The sequence below is a fragment of the Nothoprocta perdicaria genome, unplaced genomic scaffold (genome assembly GCF_003342845.1).
Source record: "Nothoprocta perdicaria isolate Ctin4 unplaced genomic scaffold, notPer1 scaffold_172, whole genome shotgun sequence".
Classification (NCBI taxonomy): domain Eukaryota; kingdom Metazoa; phylum Chordata; class Aves; order Tinamiformes; family Tinamidae; genus Nothoprocta; species Nothoprocta perdicaria.
Window position 1 is genome coordinate 1,169,811 of NW_020454894.1, and position 15,931 is coordinate 1,185,741.

The 15,931-nt window shown below is 50.2% G+C and overlaps 1 protein-coding gene and 1 long non-coding RNA gene across 2 annotated transcripts in view; both read left to right on the forward strand.

Moving 5' to 3' along the window:
- The first annotated feature begins 301 nt into the window (after window positions 1-301).
- On the forward strand, window positions 302-13,718 carry LOC112944719. Its single transcript, XR_003248824.1, has 2 exons — window positions 302-1,002; window positions 13,106-13,718. It is a non-coding gene; the product is annotated as an uncharacterized LOC112944719 (long non-coding RNA).
- A 1,760-nt stretch (window positions 13,719-15,478) lies between these two features.
- The window catches only part of DPYSL4 (dihydropyrimidinase like 4), a 7,836-nt gene continuing 7,383 nt past the window's right edge, over window positions 15,479-15,931 (forward strand). The window contains exon 1 of the mRNA XM_026036224.1: window positions 15,479-15,796. Within this exon, the coding sequence (XP_025892009.1) occupies window positions 15,479-15,796 (318 nt within the window). The remainder of the gene's footprint in view (window positions 15,797-15,931) is intronic.

Consider the following 15,931-nt stretch of genomic DNA (forward strand, 5'->3'; position numbering starts at 1 on the left):
AAAATCCCCTTCCCTCTCTTCTTAACAGTTAGAGACTTCTTCCAAGGAAGCCTTATCTCTGCTGCTTGAAATCACTTTCAGCTTTACATAGAAAGCAGAATACTAATTCAGATAAACTGAATATGTTTTCGTTCCCTGCTAAGCAGGCAGTAAATTGCTTCTGTGTAGAAGTGAACACGTCCTGTTTTATATGTCACTCATTTATATTTGTTATTCATAGCTATTTAAGAATCTATCTTGAAAGATTTAAAAATGAGCTCTTGAGTGGTAACTTATGAAAACATAAATGTGAGTGAAAACAAAGTGTTTTGGTCTTTGGAAATACTTTGAAAAAGTATTTTGCAAACAGTTCAAATAAGGAGGAGAACTAAATCTGTTGTGGATAGTTTCAGAAGAATGTGTTTGATCTGAAAAACAGAGGCCACAACTCGTGGTTTGTGGAATATCCCGCACAGCCAGTGTGGGGGAAAAAAAACGAAGCCATGTCTGAACCCTTTGGGAAACAAGATGGTGGTTTTTTTTTTGAGGTTTCATAAGACCGTGCCCTACAGCACTTTGAGAAAGATAGCACAATAATTTATAATTTCCTGTTCCGGAATGATGGCAAAGACTTATCATTTTCCCACGGAAAATTCAGCTGAGAGAAAAATGGAGCTAAAAGCGAGTATTGTCCCTGCTGTGAAAGGCTTGAATCGTGGAAGCAGGGAAGCACCAACTCTGCAGAGGACAGTTCTCCAAAGGCGGGAAAGAAAAATGAATCCTCTGGAACAAATGGAGGAGGAAAGAACTGGAAATAAATGACGTTGAATGACATTCACCAAAAGGCAACTGAAGCCAAGTGCACACATCTGGATTTAGCAGAGATTAATTAAGACAACATCACATCTGGAATTTTCCATGCTTAGGGTGGTTCTAAAACATCCAGAGGGACCAAATGGTGACGAGGAAACTATGTCTGTTGGAAATACAAGACAGGAAGTGAAACCAAAGAATTACTGAAAGGTAAGGAGGATTGATTAACATAAAGCTGATTCATTTTATAGTTATATATATTATATCACTGATTCCTAATTACATCACTAGGAGTCAGTCTTGCTCAGATCAAAATATTTAATATAGTGATGGGAGTGAATTTTTATCTGAACAGCTTGTTTATGTAAAAATTATTTATCTGCATTTTACTTTAATCTGTCATTTAGGTATTGTGTTTCTATATGATGTAGAGCAAGTGCTAATTTTATTTTTTAGATCCATGGTCACTCACAAATATTATTAATTGGATAATGAAATACACATCAAATTTGTATGAATAGCAAACAGTCGTAGGACTTCTAAAGATACATATCTCAAATACAATAGAAGAAAATAATTGTTTTGCTTGAGAATTAAAAAACATAATACTTTCCTGAATAATATTTATTTTTCTTAATACATTCACTTACCTTTTATAGGTAGCTGAGTAGAAACCCATGGGATAGTTGAGGTCAGTTTGTCATGCTCAGAGAGACCAGTGCTTCCTCGACTCCTTTCTCCCTCCCTAAAAGATGAAAAATATTGAAATCTTCGAAAAACAATGATATAAAGTAGAATTCCCACCTTGCAGTCAGATTGGTACCAGTAATCAGAGCAATCACAGTCCAAGCAGGACTGCTTGGAGCCAGTTCTGCCTGGGGCTCCCCATCACTTATCAGTGGTTCAACTTTTCCTAGCAACCTAAAGGATCTAATTTTCAGCTTGGAAGGAGAAATTGTCTTTTTTTGTACTTCATCACATCAGTTTTCTTCTCATTTTCTTTCCAGTACATTTTCTAAACTGAATGTCTATTCAAATCTTAATTTTAACATCTGTCAGATCTTAACATGTGTCAAAATCTTAACACGTTTGAACGCAGGTTGTTGATTTGCTGCTCTAAGATCACTGCTTTGGAGATTAAACCACCACGACTTCCGCATGCAGAGAGATCCATGCAAGAAGTATTGGAAATTATTTGTCCTAAGTGGTATTTGCTGGAAATAGCCTGGGCTTAGTGCTGTTTGCGGTGATGCATGCTGTGCTTAAGAGCTTGACCTGTGCATCTGCATCTGACTACATCCGTCTTCAAACAGGGTTCTCCACCAGCTCAAACCCTGTGTTCCTGCCAGAAACGCCCTGCTATAATTTAATTGGGATTTGACTGAGATCAGTGAGTGACCATGGGGAGCTTTTCTTAGAAAGAGCAGATTTACAAAGCAACACCCCCAGGAGAGGCTTGGCCAGTCCGCACTAACACACACCATTGACCAGCCTGGTTCAAGGTGCATGCATGTGCCCTGGTTATAAATGCGTGCCTCATTTCCGAAGCCTGTTGGATTTGCAATAGTTATGAGCAAAACCACATTGTGTTATGATTAGAGGTGCCTGGGAATGTCTGTTGAAATGGCTTTTCAGCAGAAAGCTAGATTTTGGCTCAGTGTTTTTTAAGATGAGTGTTGCCTCCCTTAAATCAAAGCCCAGGGAGCAGTTTGGAGCTCGCAGTGGGACTGTGCTCCTGCTCGCCCGGGGATGCAGGGAGCAGCGAGGGGCAGTCCCAGCAGAAGGAGCTTGGAGCCCACGAGCCCTTTTTGCAAGGGGCAGGATGCAGGTCCTGCCCATACCCCATTCCCCAATGCTGGATGTGGAAGGAGCCATTTGGGAGCTTTGGTGAGGGGACAGCTGATTTCTGCCTTCAGTTCTGGCTTCTCCTAATCTGTGATGGCTTAATGTCTCAGTGACCTTTAACAAGATTCTGCTGGAGGCGCCTGTGCCATGTGCCTAGGCAGAGAGAAAGGTGCAGCTTCAGATCTTCTGCAAAGGCCAAGGCACCGTGTACGTACGCGAGTGTCGGACACCCGTGCCTAGAGCCCCTGTTTCCTGCGTTTTGTGTTTTCTTGAGCCGCCTTGGCTCCCGGTGCAGGTTTGAGGTGCTCCTTGCGGCAGTGCCGTGCTGGCAGCCCCACGGACACACGGACACAGGCACTAGGGATTTAGCTGATGTTTTAAATCCTAGATTTCCTGTCACTGTTCTGTTCCGTAACGCCAGGGGCAGTGGCGAGCATGGTCTATGCGAAATGCAATGCTTTACCTCCTGTTATGTCCCGAACGGGCATTTCCGTGCGAGCCGAGCGCTCCCGCCTGCCCGCGGAGCCGCAAGGGGCGCGGGGGCCACGGGCAGCGAGGAGAGCACGGGCAGCGCGGGGGTCACGGGCAGCGCGGGGGTCATGGGCAGCGCGGGGGGCACGGGCACCGAGCAGGGGTCATGGGCACCAAGCGGGGGTCACGGGCAGCGCKGGGGGCACGGGCACCGAGCAGGGGTCACGGGCACCAAGCGGGGGTCACGGGCAGCGCTGGGGGCACGGGCACCGAGCAGGGGTCACGGGCACCAAGCGGGGGTCACGGGCAGCGCTGGGGGCACGGGCACCGAGCAGGGGTCACGGGCACCAAGCGGGGGTCACGGGCAGCGCGGGGGGCACGGGCACCGAGCAGGGGTCACAGGCAGCATGGGGGGCATGGGCAGCGCGGGGGCTGCGGGCACCGAGCAGGGCAGCGCGGGAGGAGCTGCTGCCGAGCAGGCAGCACCGTCCGCGCGCACAGGGAAGCTGCAGCCCGGGGCGCACATCGCGGCCCTGCCTGTGCCGAACACGTGTTGTCAAAAAATTAGCACATTTGTCACTAGAATAAACATGTTTTTCTCAGCAGTAGCTTTTAGATCTACAGAAGGCATGAGAATCCCCCAAACTGTAAGCGTTTCCAATGATTTTGGTAGGCTTAATGATAAATTGAATATGACTTTTTAAAACTCTCTTAAATATTTGTTTATTCAATATAAATATGAATTGTAAAAATAAATAGCACCATAAGAGAAATCTACTTAGAAATGTTACATTACTGTTCTGTCATAAAAAACAGCTATCTTTTTTCTATATTTCAGGCATAAATCCAGAATCTGCTGAAATAACCTTTAGCTGACAAGTAAAGTAATTAATAAGTACTTAAATAAGCAAGAAGGGTTCAAATGTAACATCATTTCCTGCAACCAGGTCTGCTTAGGAGGAGCATTCCCGGGGCTCGCACTTCTCCATGGTCTCAGTGCATGGTTTTCTAGCAGAAATTGTGTTTACAAAGGCTTGCAGAGAGGGTGGCCACCAATTCCCTTTTGCTTACTACCAATAGTTATTTGTCTAAGAAAATTGGTCTCAAGCTCAGGATGGGCTTTAGGATTTGCATTTTCACCTAATATCCATCATGTGCAGATGTTTGCACACACATAAATGAGGAGATTCAGGACTGGTCTTTGCGAAGTCCACGTATGCGGTGCTTGAGAGAGAGAAGTTGCTGCCCATTGCTATCCCGCTGCAGCTTTTCCAAATAAACTGCATTTAATAAATGGATTAGAGGTGCTGCCCTATGTTAAATTACATGGACAATTGATGCAGAAAACCAGGGGAGGTCCTGTGCCACCCTGCAATGAGACAGTTCACTCCAGAGGAGGGTCACGTCTGCACAGTGAGACACGTCAGCTTGTGTCTGCAAGGGCTTCCAGCTGGTAGTAGAGATTATTGATTAAATTAACACATGGATCGATATAATATTAAAATATTAAGCATATTTACATTGCAATAAGATTATTGTGCCTCCTATCACACTAGTGCTGAATGTCTCCGTATGAGCCTCTGCTTTTTGTAGCTTATTTCTCCTTAGATCACTTTAGCACTCTTTCTTTTTTTTAATGCATTTGCTTTAATTTTGAGAAACGCTTTTTTGCGAGGTCAGAAGCAGAGAGGATCTGTAGAGGATATTATCAGCTATTTGCACATAATGCTTGCATGGCTGCCCTGCAAGATGCATCTTGCATCTACATTTCCGTGCATTTCAAAGGCTTGTGTTGTAGAGGTGCAAAGAAGAGGGTAATGACCTACTTTATTAGAATATTAATTGATGAGTCTTTGTTGTACCATACATCCAAAACAGCCCCAAAATCTTTGTTCAGTATGAACTGCTTATGGGAAATTCAAGCCTTCGAGCAGCCTTCACTTTACGAAATGGGATTAATGGGAAGCTAAAGTGAGTGATTCAAGGCCTGTTCATTTATATTACGGCTTGATTCCTCTGTAGCTGTCTTGGTCCCAGTAAAGAGTAGACAGTGGTTCAGTGGTGTGCAGAGATTCCCTGCAGATTAATCATCAGCAATGTCTAGCAAACCATGGCATGTCTTATTGCATAGAATTTCTGCTGTAAGGTTTCAGCCATTGATAAGAAGTGAAATGCATGGAGATGACAACGTCAGTGTGAATTGCCAGTGCGCGCAGACGAGGGTGGCCGCGGCGCTGGCCGCGGGGCGCCCTGCGAGGCCGCGGGGCTCGGCCGAGGAGCTGCTGCTGCTCGCCAGTGCTCCCCGCCCGGCAGGACGCGCAGCTGCTGGGAGCCTCCCGCCACCCCAGCGCGTCTGAGCTGCCTCTCGGAGCAAAAGGACATAGATAAAACTAGATCATTAAGCAGCGTTCTTGATTCTAAATCAAGGTCTCCTGGTTGCAAAAGGAAGGCAGTTAAAATGCTAAGCAGCCGCTATTAACATTTCTTTCCTGAAGCATTTGCTCCCCAAATGATGAAGCGCCGGGAATTAACCCTGGTGGCTCCGTGCAGGCATCTCGCGACGACTTGCTCTGAAGGCAGCTTGCAGCGAGATAGATCAAGTAGACATGTGGAAGGACTCGCCATGGCTCTCTGGCAGCTCTGCTTTTATGGTGGTTAAAGAAATATCAAATTCCAGAGTCCCAAGCACGAACAGATAATGCTGGGCAGAGTGCCCGGGGGAGGCTGCTGTGCAGGTGGATGCAGAGGGCCGGTGCGGATGTGTGGATGTCCGTGCAGCACTGGGAAGAACCCTGGGAGCTCCGTTCAAGGGGAGCGAGGGTCACGCGAGGGGCTCGTGCTCACAGCTCTGCCCAGCTGAGCTGAAGAATTGTTGACCTTTTTCTAATCTAAGAGCTCAAACTCAGCTCTGGAGCTGGACACGGGGAAGCTGCATTCCCACTTGCCGTGCTCCCTGGGGTGTTTCCGGAGGTGCCCCTAACCCCATGGCAGGATGCTCCATGCAAGTGGTGACGTTGGAAACCTGTGCGAGCTGCTGGGACAAGCTGGAAAGCTGCGGCCGCATCCTCGGCTTCCCCGCAGGCACCGGCGCGGCCGGACGGGGCGCCTGGTAGCCCCGGCGAGCCTGGCTCGTGGGCAGCCTCAGCGGGCACCCGCCTTCGGCCCAGACCCTCCTTTCCCCGTGTGTCCTGGGCAGGCTGAGCCAGGGCAGCGGCTGGGCCAGCCCTTCCTCTCCCTCACTCTGTGATGAAGGCGGCAGCAGCTCCCGGTGTGCTGTCTTTGATATGCAGCGTGTAATCTGTGCGAGTGTTCTTACGGTGTGATGACCTGGGAAAAGCTTCCTCTGAATTTAAAAATGCTATAAACCTGTGCACAGGAATGGCAATTTTTTTTCATGGTGCTTGTATCCCTTTCAGAATATTATGGTCTGTTCCACACCTTTCTCTTGGAAAGACCCGATTTGAGGTCACTTAGGCATTATAAAATACCAAGTTAAACACCTTAATTAACATTTAAAAGGGCCTTTGCATCTGCTAAGCTTTTTGGCAGCTGTTGATTTGAGGCAGTTAGCGAGTTTATTGGTAAAACATTGATTGTTCCCATCTGCCGGTATTGGGGTGGCAGTTGCCTTTCTCCAGGGCAGGCAACACGCTCCTCTTGGCTGCAGTTACTGTGTTTGTGTCTATAGGCTGTGAAACTCTGGAATGGTTCAGGCTGGAGACCCTGAGCCCCAACAAAAGAGTCACCCCAAGACCTTGCAGTGCAGCAAGCAGCTGGCGGGGCCACATGCATGGCCCCCATCGTGCGGCCACCGTCCTCCCCCTCAGCTGCCCTGTTCTAGTAAACAGCAAGGACCAGCCTTCAAGAAAATAAGGCCTAAAGGGCACAGTAATACCAGCTTCAAGAATTAATCAGCTGGAAAAGCTGTTGTAAAGTGACCTCGTGTTTGGAAGGCATTTGCATTTGCAAATGACTAACAGCGGGCACGCGCACACGCATGCTCACACACAGCACTGATTTCCAAGGCTTGCAGCACTGCAAAACGTTCAGGAAGGCGTTGTGCTGATCTGCAATAGCAAAGCGAAAAGAAAACCCATTTCTTAATCATGCTCCAGCATCAATTTGCAGGAAGTCCCATTTCATCTTTGGGGCTTCTAGGTAGCAAGAGGTCTCTTTGCTGTTTAGAGAGGAACCAAGATATTCAGTCAGGCAAAACAAATCATCTCCATCAATCTTCCATGTTTAATTCACTTCAGTTGAAACCCCGTCCTCAGAGCCGTTACCAGGTTATGTTTGCCCCGTAGGCAAATCTGCAAAGAGGCAATGTTTTCTGTAATCTGACCTCCAACTCTTCCAGTGACATGTAAAGTATGAAAAAGATCACACCAAGAATAGTAAGAAATATTTTATATTGTCCATATTAGCAATTTATTTATTATTTTAGAAAAAAATGAAAACTCCCTTATGCCTCTATCCAGGACTTTTTAATCTGATTATAATATGAAATACTTTTTATATTGATTATTCTTGTATTCTTTAAATTTCAAAACCAAGAACCTCCCTTTATGTGCTCCTATAGAACTACTGTAATCCTCCTGTAATTGGAGAAGTTGAGGCAATTATCAGGCAATTTCAGAAACTGGTGTAAAGCTTAGGCATATTTTCCTTGCAGAAAATAACATTTATGTCAACAAACAGGCAAGAAGGATGAATCATGGGATCACTTAGTTTTTTTTCATTGCTTTTCCTCTCTGTGATTCAGGCTGTTTCCACCCAAAGATGCAGCTGCTTTTGAGATGGGTTTCCCACAGACACTTCTTGTTTCCTATTTTTATCCATTTCTGGGGAGTGCACAGAGTGGCTGGAAAACGCCTCGGGGAGCGGCTAGGCTACGTCGCATGCATTTTATGTCTAGGAATAGGTGTGTCAGATTCAATTAGGGTCCTCATTTTTAAAATATATATATTTGCTTCAAATCACATTCCTAACTATTGATTTACTTTGTAAGATTCACTTCTAGAAATATGAAGTATAAAATTCACCCCAAGCAACTAGGCATTGGGCAAAGCTGTGGGGGTGGAGGTAGGAAATTCCTCTCTTGTCCTGGCTTTTCCTAAAGAAAACGTGTCCCAGTGACCGATTTCCTCCTTGTTATAAAGAAGGAAACGCTCTAGAGATGTAACGCGTTGGCAGAGCAAGGCAGAATGGCCCTCACGGTGGATGAGCACACATGGCCAGTGCACAATGGTCACTAAGGTAAGAGGCTGTAAAATACACATTGTTGAACCAAAGAGTCTCCCTTTCCAAAAACAGCATTAAAACCTGCAAACAGAATGGATTTTTGAGATGGCGAGCTGCTGCTCTGCTGCACCCATGTGCAAGAGCACACGCCCAAAGCTGCAGATGTAAACCATGGCAGATTTATGAAAGCAGTAATTGCAAGCAGGCTTTCAAAGGCGCCGTGGGGAGGCTGTCTGCAGAAGGGAGCTGCTGGTGGAGCTGCTCAGCGGGGATCCCGCAGGTGCCGGGACAAGGGAGCTGGGACGTGCGCTGGGTGCCTGAGCGCCGGGTCCCTCCTGCCCGGGCGCTCTCATGCCCCGCTCCACGGAAAGAGCAATGCTATTACAAGTATCACAAGAAAAATATTTTAAACTACTTTTCGTTCTTTACTAGAAAAATAAACACTATTCATGTATTTCAGATGTATCCTAAGTAGCAATATATCATCTAAAATTCCCATAATAGAGCATGATGATATACTTTTTATGCACATACCATATCTTCCATACCAAAATGCTTGCTTCCTACTGGATTTGGCCTCTAGAAAGCATTCTGACATCACTTACCAATTATATGAAAATTATGTTAAAATGTTCTAGGGAATAACACATAATAAGCAATACATGCTACAAAATTGGAAAGAAATAACTGCTGATTGTGAATTTTGCTTTTCAAGAGCCACCACAACATCAGCTTTGTGGCCACAGCGGGGCTCGTTTTGGTTTGTCTTAGGTGTTTTGAGTAACCTACTGCTATAATTGCCTGCTATATGCAGAATAAAACCATTTTCTTCACCTCAGCTGCATCTACCTACATGAGATGTAGATGATGCACATTTATAGTCAGATTTAAATTCACACCAAGACTTTTTATGTGCAACAGAGAGCAGTGCTGAACACGTGGCCCAGAGCTCCAGCTCCACTCCTGGTCCTCGACCTGGGTGGTTCTTTGGGTCTCGCAGGGCCCCAGCACCTCTGCCTTTGTGCTCCTGATGTGCTGCTAATAACTGGGGATTTGCACTGACAATTAATTTAAATTGGGTTGCTAGGGGCGAGATGAATAGCTCTCATCGCTGCCCGAGCCAGTATGCCAAAAAGCAAAACATGAGGAGAATAGATAAAAGTAACGTAGCCTCCTGTGGTGTAAGTGTGCGAACCGAAGCCGTGTTGCCTTCTGCCGTTTGCTGGATAGTCCAGTTGTCAGGAGCAGTTTCCCTCTGCTTAGGCCATGAGGCTGCAGAGACGGGTGGATGGAAACGGTTAAAACCGGCGGTGCCTTTGTTGGTATCGCAGCGGCGCGCGGGTCGCTGACCGTGAAAGGCGACGGAGCTGCTAAGTGGGTCAGCGGGGCCGCGCGCGGCACGGCACGGCACGGGGCTGCCGGGACGCCGGGGACGCCGGGCGCTCCCCAAGGGGCTCCCGAAGGCGCCGCGGCCCCAAGGATGTGCGGCCAGAGCAGCGTCCGCACGGCCCGGCGCCCGCCACGGCCCGCGCCGCCTCGCTCGCCTTCAGGGGCTTGTCTGTTTCACAAGGAAAAGAACAGGTTTTTCCAAAGCAGCAGGGTTTTCACTGCAAAAAATACACCTGCAGAATGGGAAATGCCAAATGAAAACAGCAAGTCACCAGTCCAGGGGCAATCTGAGCACGCTGCATTGCAGTCAAATAGTCTTTGCCCATGGTAGGAATGCTGCCTTTCCATGAATTGGCCAGAAAAAAGACTGGCCTTAATTGCTCACTGCAGAGATACCTGAGGCTGATGACTGGTTTTGTTGCCACCAAAGCCACTTGACCATGGTGTTAAACGTGGTCACAGTGCCAAGTATTCCCTGCTGATTGGCAGCTCCACGGGTGCCCGGAGCTGCATGAGGGTGAACGGAGCTTTTTGCTCAGTAGGGGAACTGCGTGCATGGTCTTGAGCCACTTGTGGGGCTCAGGCAGTCAGGGATTAGCAGAAAAGAGCAGAAAAGACTAGCAGAAAAGAGCATAAAATACCAGCCTGCAATAAGAGTAGGGGTTGGAAATGCCATAAACGTCCTCATTTGCTTCTTTGTTCTGGGTCATGCTGCGCATGGACCTTATGCTAGAGGAAGGGAAAGGCAGATAGGAAGCTGTGCCTGGTGGATTCTTCTTAGCATGGAAGTGGAATTCCACATTTTCCTTCATAGCATCAACCTAAACTGGGGAGATAGGAAGGAATTTGTCTTCACGTGTGAGTGATGAAACTTACATTTTCCATAGTGAGAGGGGCCCTAACTTCTAATGTTTGTGGGGTTTATATAAGAGCTCTCTGAAGTCACCGTTTCTCATGGAATGTGATGGAGCATCCCATCGGAGACGGCTTTACTGTCCTGCTTGTGAGCTACTGGGTTTCTTAGACAGCAAAGGACGCTCTTCATGCCCTTCCCCGCTGCGTGTGTCTCAGGAAGGACAGAGCCACTTGGGCTGATTGTCTGTGGTCTGAACTAATTTAATCACAAAGAAACACTGGGTTGAGGCTGCAGGTGAGCAGTGACATGGGATGGCAGCTCCCACACACCTGAGGGCCTTGGCTTAGGCTTTCGGCGTTAGTGTAGCAGGAGCAGCAGCCGCAGCAGCCGCAGGAGCAGCAGCAGGAGCAGCAGCCGCAGGAGCAGCAGCAGGAGCAGGAGCAGGAGCAGGAGCAGCAGCCGCAGCAGCCGCAGGAGCAGCAGCAGGAGCAGCAGCCGCAGGAGCAGGAGCAGCAGCAGGAGCAGGAGCAGCAGCCGCAGGAGCAGCAGCCGCAGCAGCCGCAGGAGCAGCAGCAGGAGCAGCAGCCGCAGCAGGAGCAGCAGCTGCAGGAGCTGCAGCAGCGGCAGCCGCGCAGGCCCCGGTGCTGCTCGCTGCCCGCGGCAGAGGAGCCGCTGCGGCTCTTTCCCCATGTGTGCAGCAAGGGCGCCGAGTGCGGGCTGAGGGCCAGGGGCTCAGGGAAGCGGTGCTGGGAAGAGGGCGGGCAGAAGGGGATGCCGGCGTGGCCGGGACACCAGAGCCGCTCGCCCGTGTCCCCGGCTCGCTCGGCTGCTGTCAGCGCAGCCCTGCGGGCCGGAGATGGGGCCTCGGCGCTCGCTGCCTCCCGGCTCCGCACGCAGCCGTCAAGGTTGGCGGCGGTGACGCAGGGTGACACCGGCGCGCCGTGCCGGGTGCCGCGCCACTCCCGCTCGCTTCGCATTACCAAGAGCTCAGTCAAACATCAGCTGCACTGGCGCTGCTGCTGCGGCTGGCGCGGCGCGCTGCCGGGCGCCTGCCGCGTCACCAGCCCTTGGCTCGGCGCCGCTGCCACCAGCTCAGGCTTTCCCGCCTGTAAACAGCCTTACGCCTTTTACGCCTGCTCCCTGTTTTTGTTCCTGGAGAAGTGAGCCCTCCTAGAGCATGCAGACCAACTACTAATGCTGTTTATGGCTGCTTCAAGCAATACTACCATATACTTAAAACAAGGAGATTTCACCTTGCTGCCCAAGCCCCTACTCAGTAGCTGCTCCTCAGATGGGGCATGCTGTGTTTTCCCAGCTGTAGTGTGTAGACAATATTTCCTCACATTTTTATTACTTATTTTTAATTTTCCTCGAGGTGTTTGGTCTATCCTATCATCATGTACTCAGATACAAAAAGATCTATTTTGCATTAACTAGCAAAACAGAAGTTCCTAAGTGCAGGCTGCATAAGCAGAATAAGATACTACAAAGCTGCTGACTGAGCTGTCTGGATAAAGGCCTGTGTGTTTTAGTTGCCTCTCATTTTTCCTTGGAAAATGTTCAGTTTTCCCAAGAAATTGTAAAATATGCCATTAGGTGACTAGTGGTATCTGTTTCTCCGAGCCATATGGTGGCTTATGGTGCTAATGCGTGCCTGGGTGCTGGGTGTCGGGCAGAGGGACCATCTGCCGTGTGTTGGTTGGGGCAGCGTGACCCGCATGTCCCGGTACCGCGAGTGCAGCAGTAGCAAGATCATGGGAGAAGGCACTTCCCAGCCCAGCACGGGCAGCTTGGGAAACTCATCCTACATCCCTTTAGCTTCCTTGTATGTATATATGCACCTGCGTGCATGTATTTGATTTCTCTGGGTCCTGTGTCCTTTTTAGGGTTTGTTTATTAAATCCCTCCGGGTTGTTTTGCCTAATGGGCAGTGCAGCTCCCTCCTCAATCCTGTCTGGGAAGAGCTCCCTGGGTTTGGACATGGGGACAAAGTCACATCTACTGGAGAGCAGATGCTGTGACAAAATGAGGCCTTCAGCATCTTCATCTGCTTCATCAGTTCTTCTCATTAGTCGGTTGATCTAGAAATGCAGCTAGATTGGTCTTAGCTCTTTTGCTCCTTAACTTCTGCCAGGACAGTAAGCGGCAGCACCTCTGTGGGGTCGGGAGCGCGGGGCCCGTTGGCTGCTGCCGCCGGCGCAGCAGCCGGGGCCGTCCCGTCCCCGGGCCGCGGCTCCTGCCCCGCGCCGCCAGCCGCGCCGGGCGCCGCGGGCTGCACGGCACGGGCTGCACGGCACGGGCTGCAGAGCACCTCTGCTACGTGTCTTCTCAGAGCACAGAGAGCAGCTCTGCAAGCCCTCTATGTAAATGTGTGCACTAACTGTAGGACTCCTTGGGAACGTCTAACACAATCACACAATCCCAGGGAACAGAAAGAACAGGGACTAAAAGTCGCGTGTTGGACGAAGAACCTCATTTGCCATTAATCCTTATGTTTGTCTTATCCTGCAGGTATCTACACCACTTCCAAATCTGTGCTGATTTTATAAATGAAGCTAAGAAGAAAATCCCTAGTACTGAATATCTAAAAAATCCTTGGATATCTGTTTATCGATGTGTGTTGTAAAATGAACATTGTAAATGGTGAAGGGAGATGAACTACTAAGGTGTAAGAAAATGAATGAAAAGCTCATGAAATTGTTATATTTGTACTGAAGTAGTAAGCTAAAACATTTTAAATCAAAGGTTATGAATTTTGATATCAGCATATGACTATATGATAAAAGTAATTTAATTAATCCTGATTCTACCAGATCAAAATACTAATACTGGAATTCCATAGAAGAGCTAATGTTTGACTTTTGCACTTCCTACTTACAACATTGTTAAACTCTAAAGGTCCGTTTTTGAGTTCTGCCAAAATCCTGAATGTCTTATGACACTTTATTACCTGGGACAAGAGCAAGCAGTACTGTGCCCGTCTTCAACCCCAGGAATTACCCAACTGCTATGAGGAAATGGCTGGGTTGAAACGCGATGATCAGACTATGCTGGCATCTATCAAAATGCCTTAAACTAAATGCCTGAATCTAGAGAGCTCACGTTCCAGGAGCACCTAGGACCTGAGATGCTGCTATGGTGGGAATATGGGTGGAGAGAGTCCAGCGCAGGGCTATGAGGATGATCAGGGGCCCGGAACGTCTGCCCTGTGAGCACAGGCTGAGGGAGCTGCGCCTGCTCAGCCCGGAGAGGAGAAGGCTGAGGGGGGACCTGAGCAGTGTCTAGAAATACCCCAAGGGAGGCAGTGAGGAGGAGGGGGCGGCCTCTTTTCAGTGGTGGCCAGCGACAGGACTAGAGGAAACGGCCACAAGCTGAGGCACCAAAAGTTCCACAGGAACTTGAGAAAACACTTCTTGACAGTGAGGGCGACAGCCCTGGCACAGGCTGCCCAGAGAGGCTGTGGAGCCTCCTTCTTTGGAGATCTTTACAACCTGCTGGACGCAGCCCTGTGTCCCGTGCTCTGGGTGACCCTGCGTGAGCAGGGGGTTGGACTAGATGACCTCTGAGGTCCCTTCCAACCTTGGGCATTCTGTGATTCTATGAATATGCATGATATTCGATGCACTGCTTAGGGCTTTAAAAAGAGAACATTTTCATACTTGCTTGGGTGCATTTCATTTTTTATTTCATCTGGCCACCCTGTGGCTGTATTCTGGCCAATTTGGTTCTGCTTCCCCATTATTAGACTTTCTTAATCACTGTTTTTTTCTTTTTTAGTAAAAATTTAACTGTACAGGACAGATAAGTATGTAAATAGGTGATTATGCTTATGTATATATTCATATTTATATGTAAAAAGGATATGTACATAGGAAAGAGAAAATGTCTCAAAGAATGTTTTAAACAACATTTATTTCTTACAAATACCCAGACAGAAAACTTGCCCGAATGCGCTGCTTGATCCGACACGGGGGCCTCCCCCCCGGCTGTCGGGCAGCGTGTGGGGACTTGGGGTCCGGCCGTGCCGGCACCTCCAGCCATGCAGCTCCCGCGCGGGCGCCCGCTCCTCGTGCGCCCCGGGGCGCCCCGGGCGCCTTACCCGGCCGGGCAGCCCGAGACACCCGCGGTGCCCAAACGCGGTGCCCGCGCGCTGCACCTTGCTGTGGTACCCAAACCCTGCCCTGCCCGTGGGCCCAGTGCAGTCAGGAGGGAGCTGGGGCGTTGTGAGGAGGCAGCCTAATCCAGCTGCGCATTGGAGCATTGTACACTTTATAAAAAGGAACTATTGTAAATTTATGCAAAATAGAAACAAGACAAAATGTTTTTTCCAGAGGCCGCTGTGCCGTGACTTCCTTGTGCCCTCTGATATGGTCTCCTACTACCCTACCCAAAATGTGTAACGTTTGGTTCCGTACTGAAGCAGTAACCGACACGCCTGGGGCAGGGCCGGACACTGATCGGTTACAGAATTTTACACATATTTTTGTATCGTGATTCATATGATATATATGGAGAGACTTTCTATTCATTTGTAAAATACATAGATTATTGTAAACTTTTAATAAAAGAACTGTTTTAAACCTTCAAAATAGAGCGGTTTTGCTGGGACGCGGGCGCCGTCGCGGGGGGCTCCCGCTCGGCTGCGCGGGCCGATCCCGACCCGGCCCGGCCCGGCCCGGCCCGCGGGCCGCGCGCGGAGCCGCCGCCTCGGGCTGCGGGGGGGCGCGGGGCGGGACGGGGCGGAGCGGAGCGGAGCGCGCGGAGCCGCCGCAACCCGCGACGCCAGGCGGGAGCCGCGCGGGACGGTCCGGGTGGCGGTCGTGGTACCGGTACCGGATCACGGTCCTGGTGCCGGTCTCAGTCCCGGTCTCGGTGCCGGTGCCGATGGCGGCGCGGCGGGAAGAGCCGCTCCCCGCCTGCTTCGCGGGCCTGGGCGCGGGCAGCCCGCGGCCGCGGCAGAAGCGCGGCGGGATGTTCTGCAGCGTGGCCGACGCCTTCGACAGCAAAACCCTGGACCTGGCCTCGCTGCGCGGCGGCGCCGACGGCTCCGGCGGCGCCCGCAGCGCCCCGGCCCCGAGCCCAGCCCTGACCGCGAGCCCGACTCCCACAGAGGCTGCGAGCCCCGCGCCGAGCTCACCCCCGGCTCCCAGCCCGGCCCCGGCCCCCGAGGTGCCCGCGGGGCTGCCCGGCGGCGGGGAGCAGGTACGGGGGGACACGCGCCGTCCCTCGGGCGGCACTCGGCGCAGGCAGCGGGGCAGCTGCCCCCGGTCCTCTGGGTCCCCGCGGGTGCCGGGACGGCCGGACCCGGCAGCGCAGAGCGGCCCCGGCCCGGGCGCT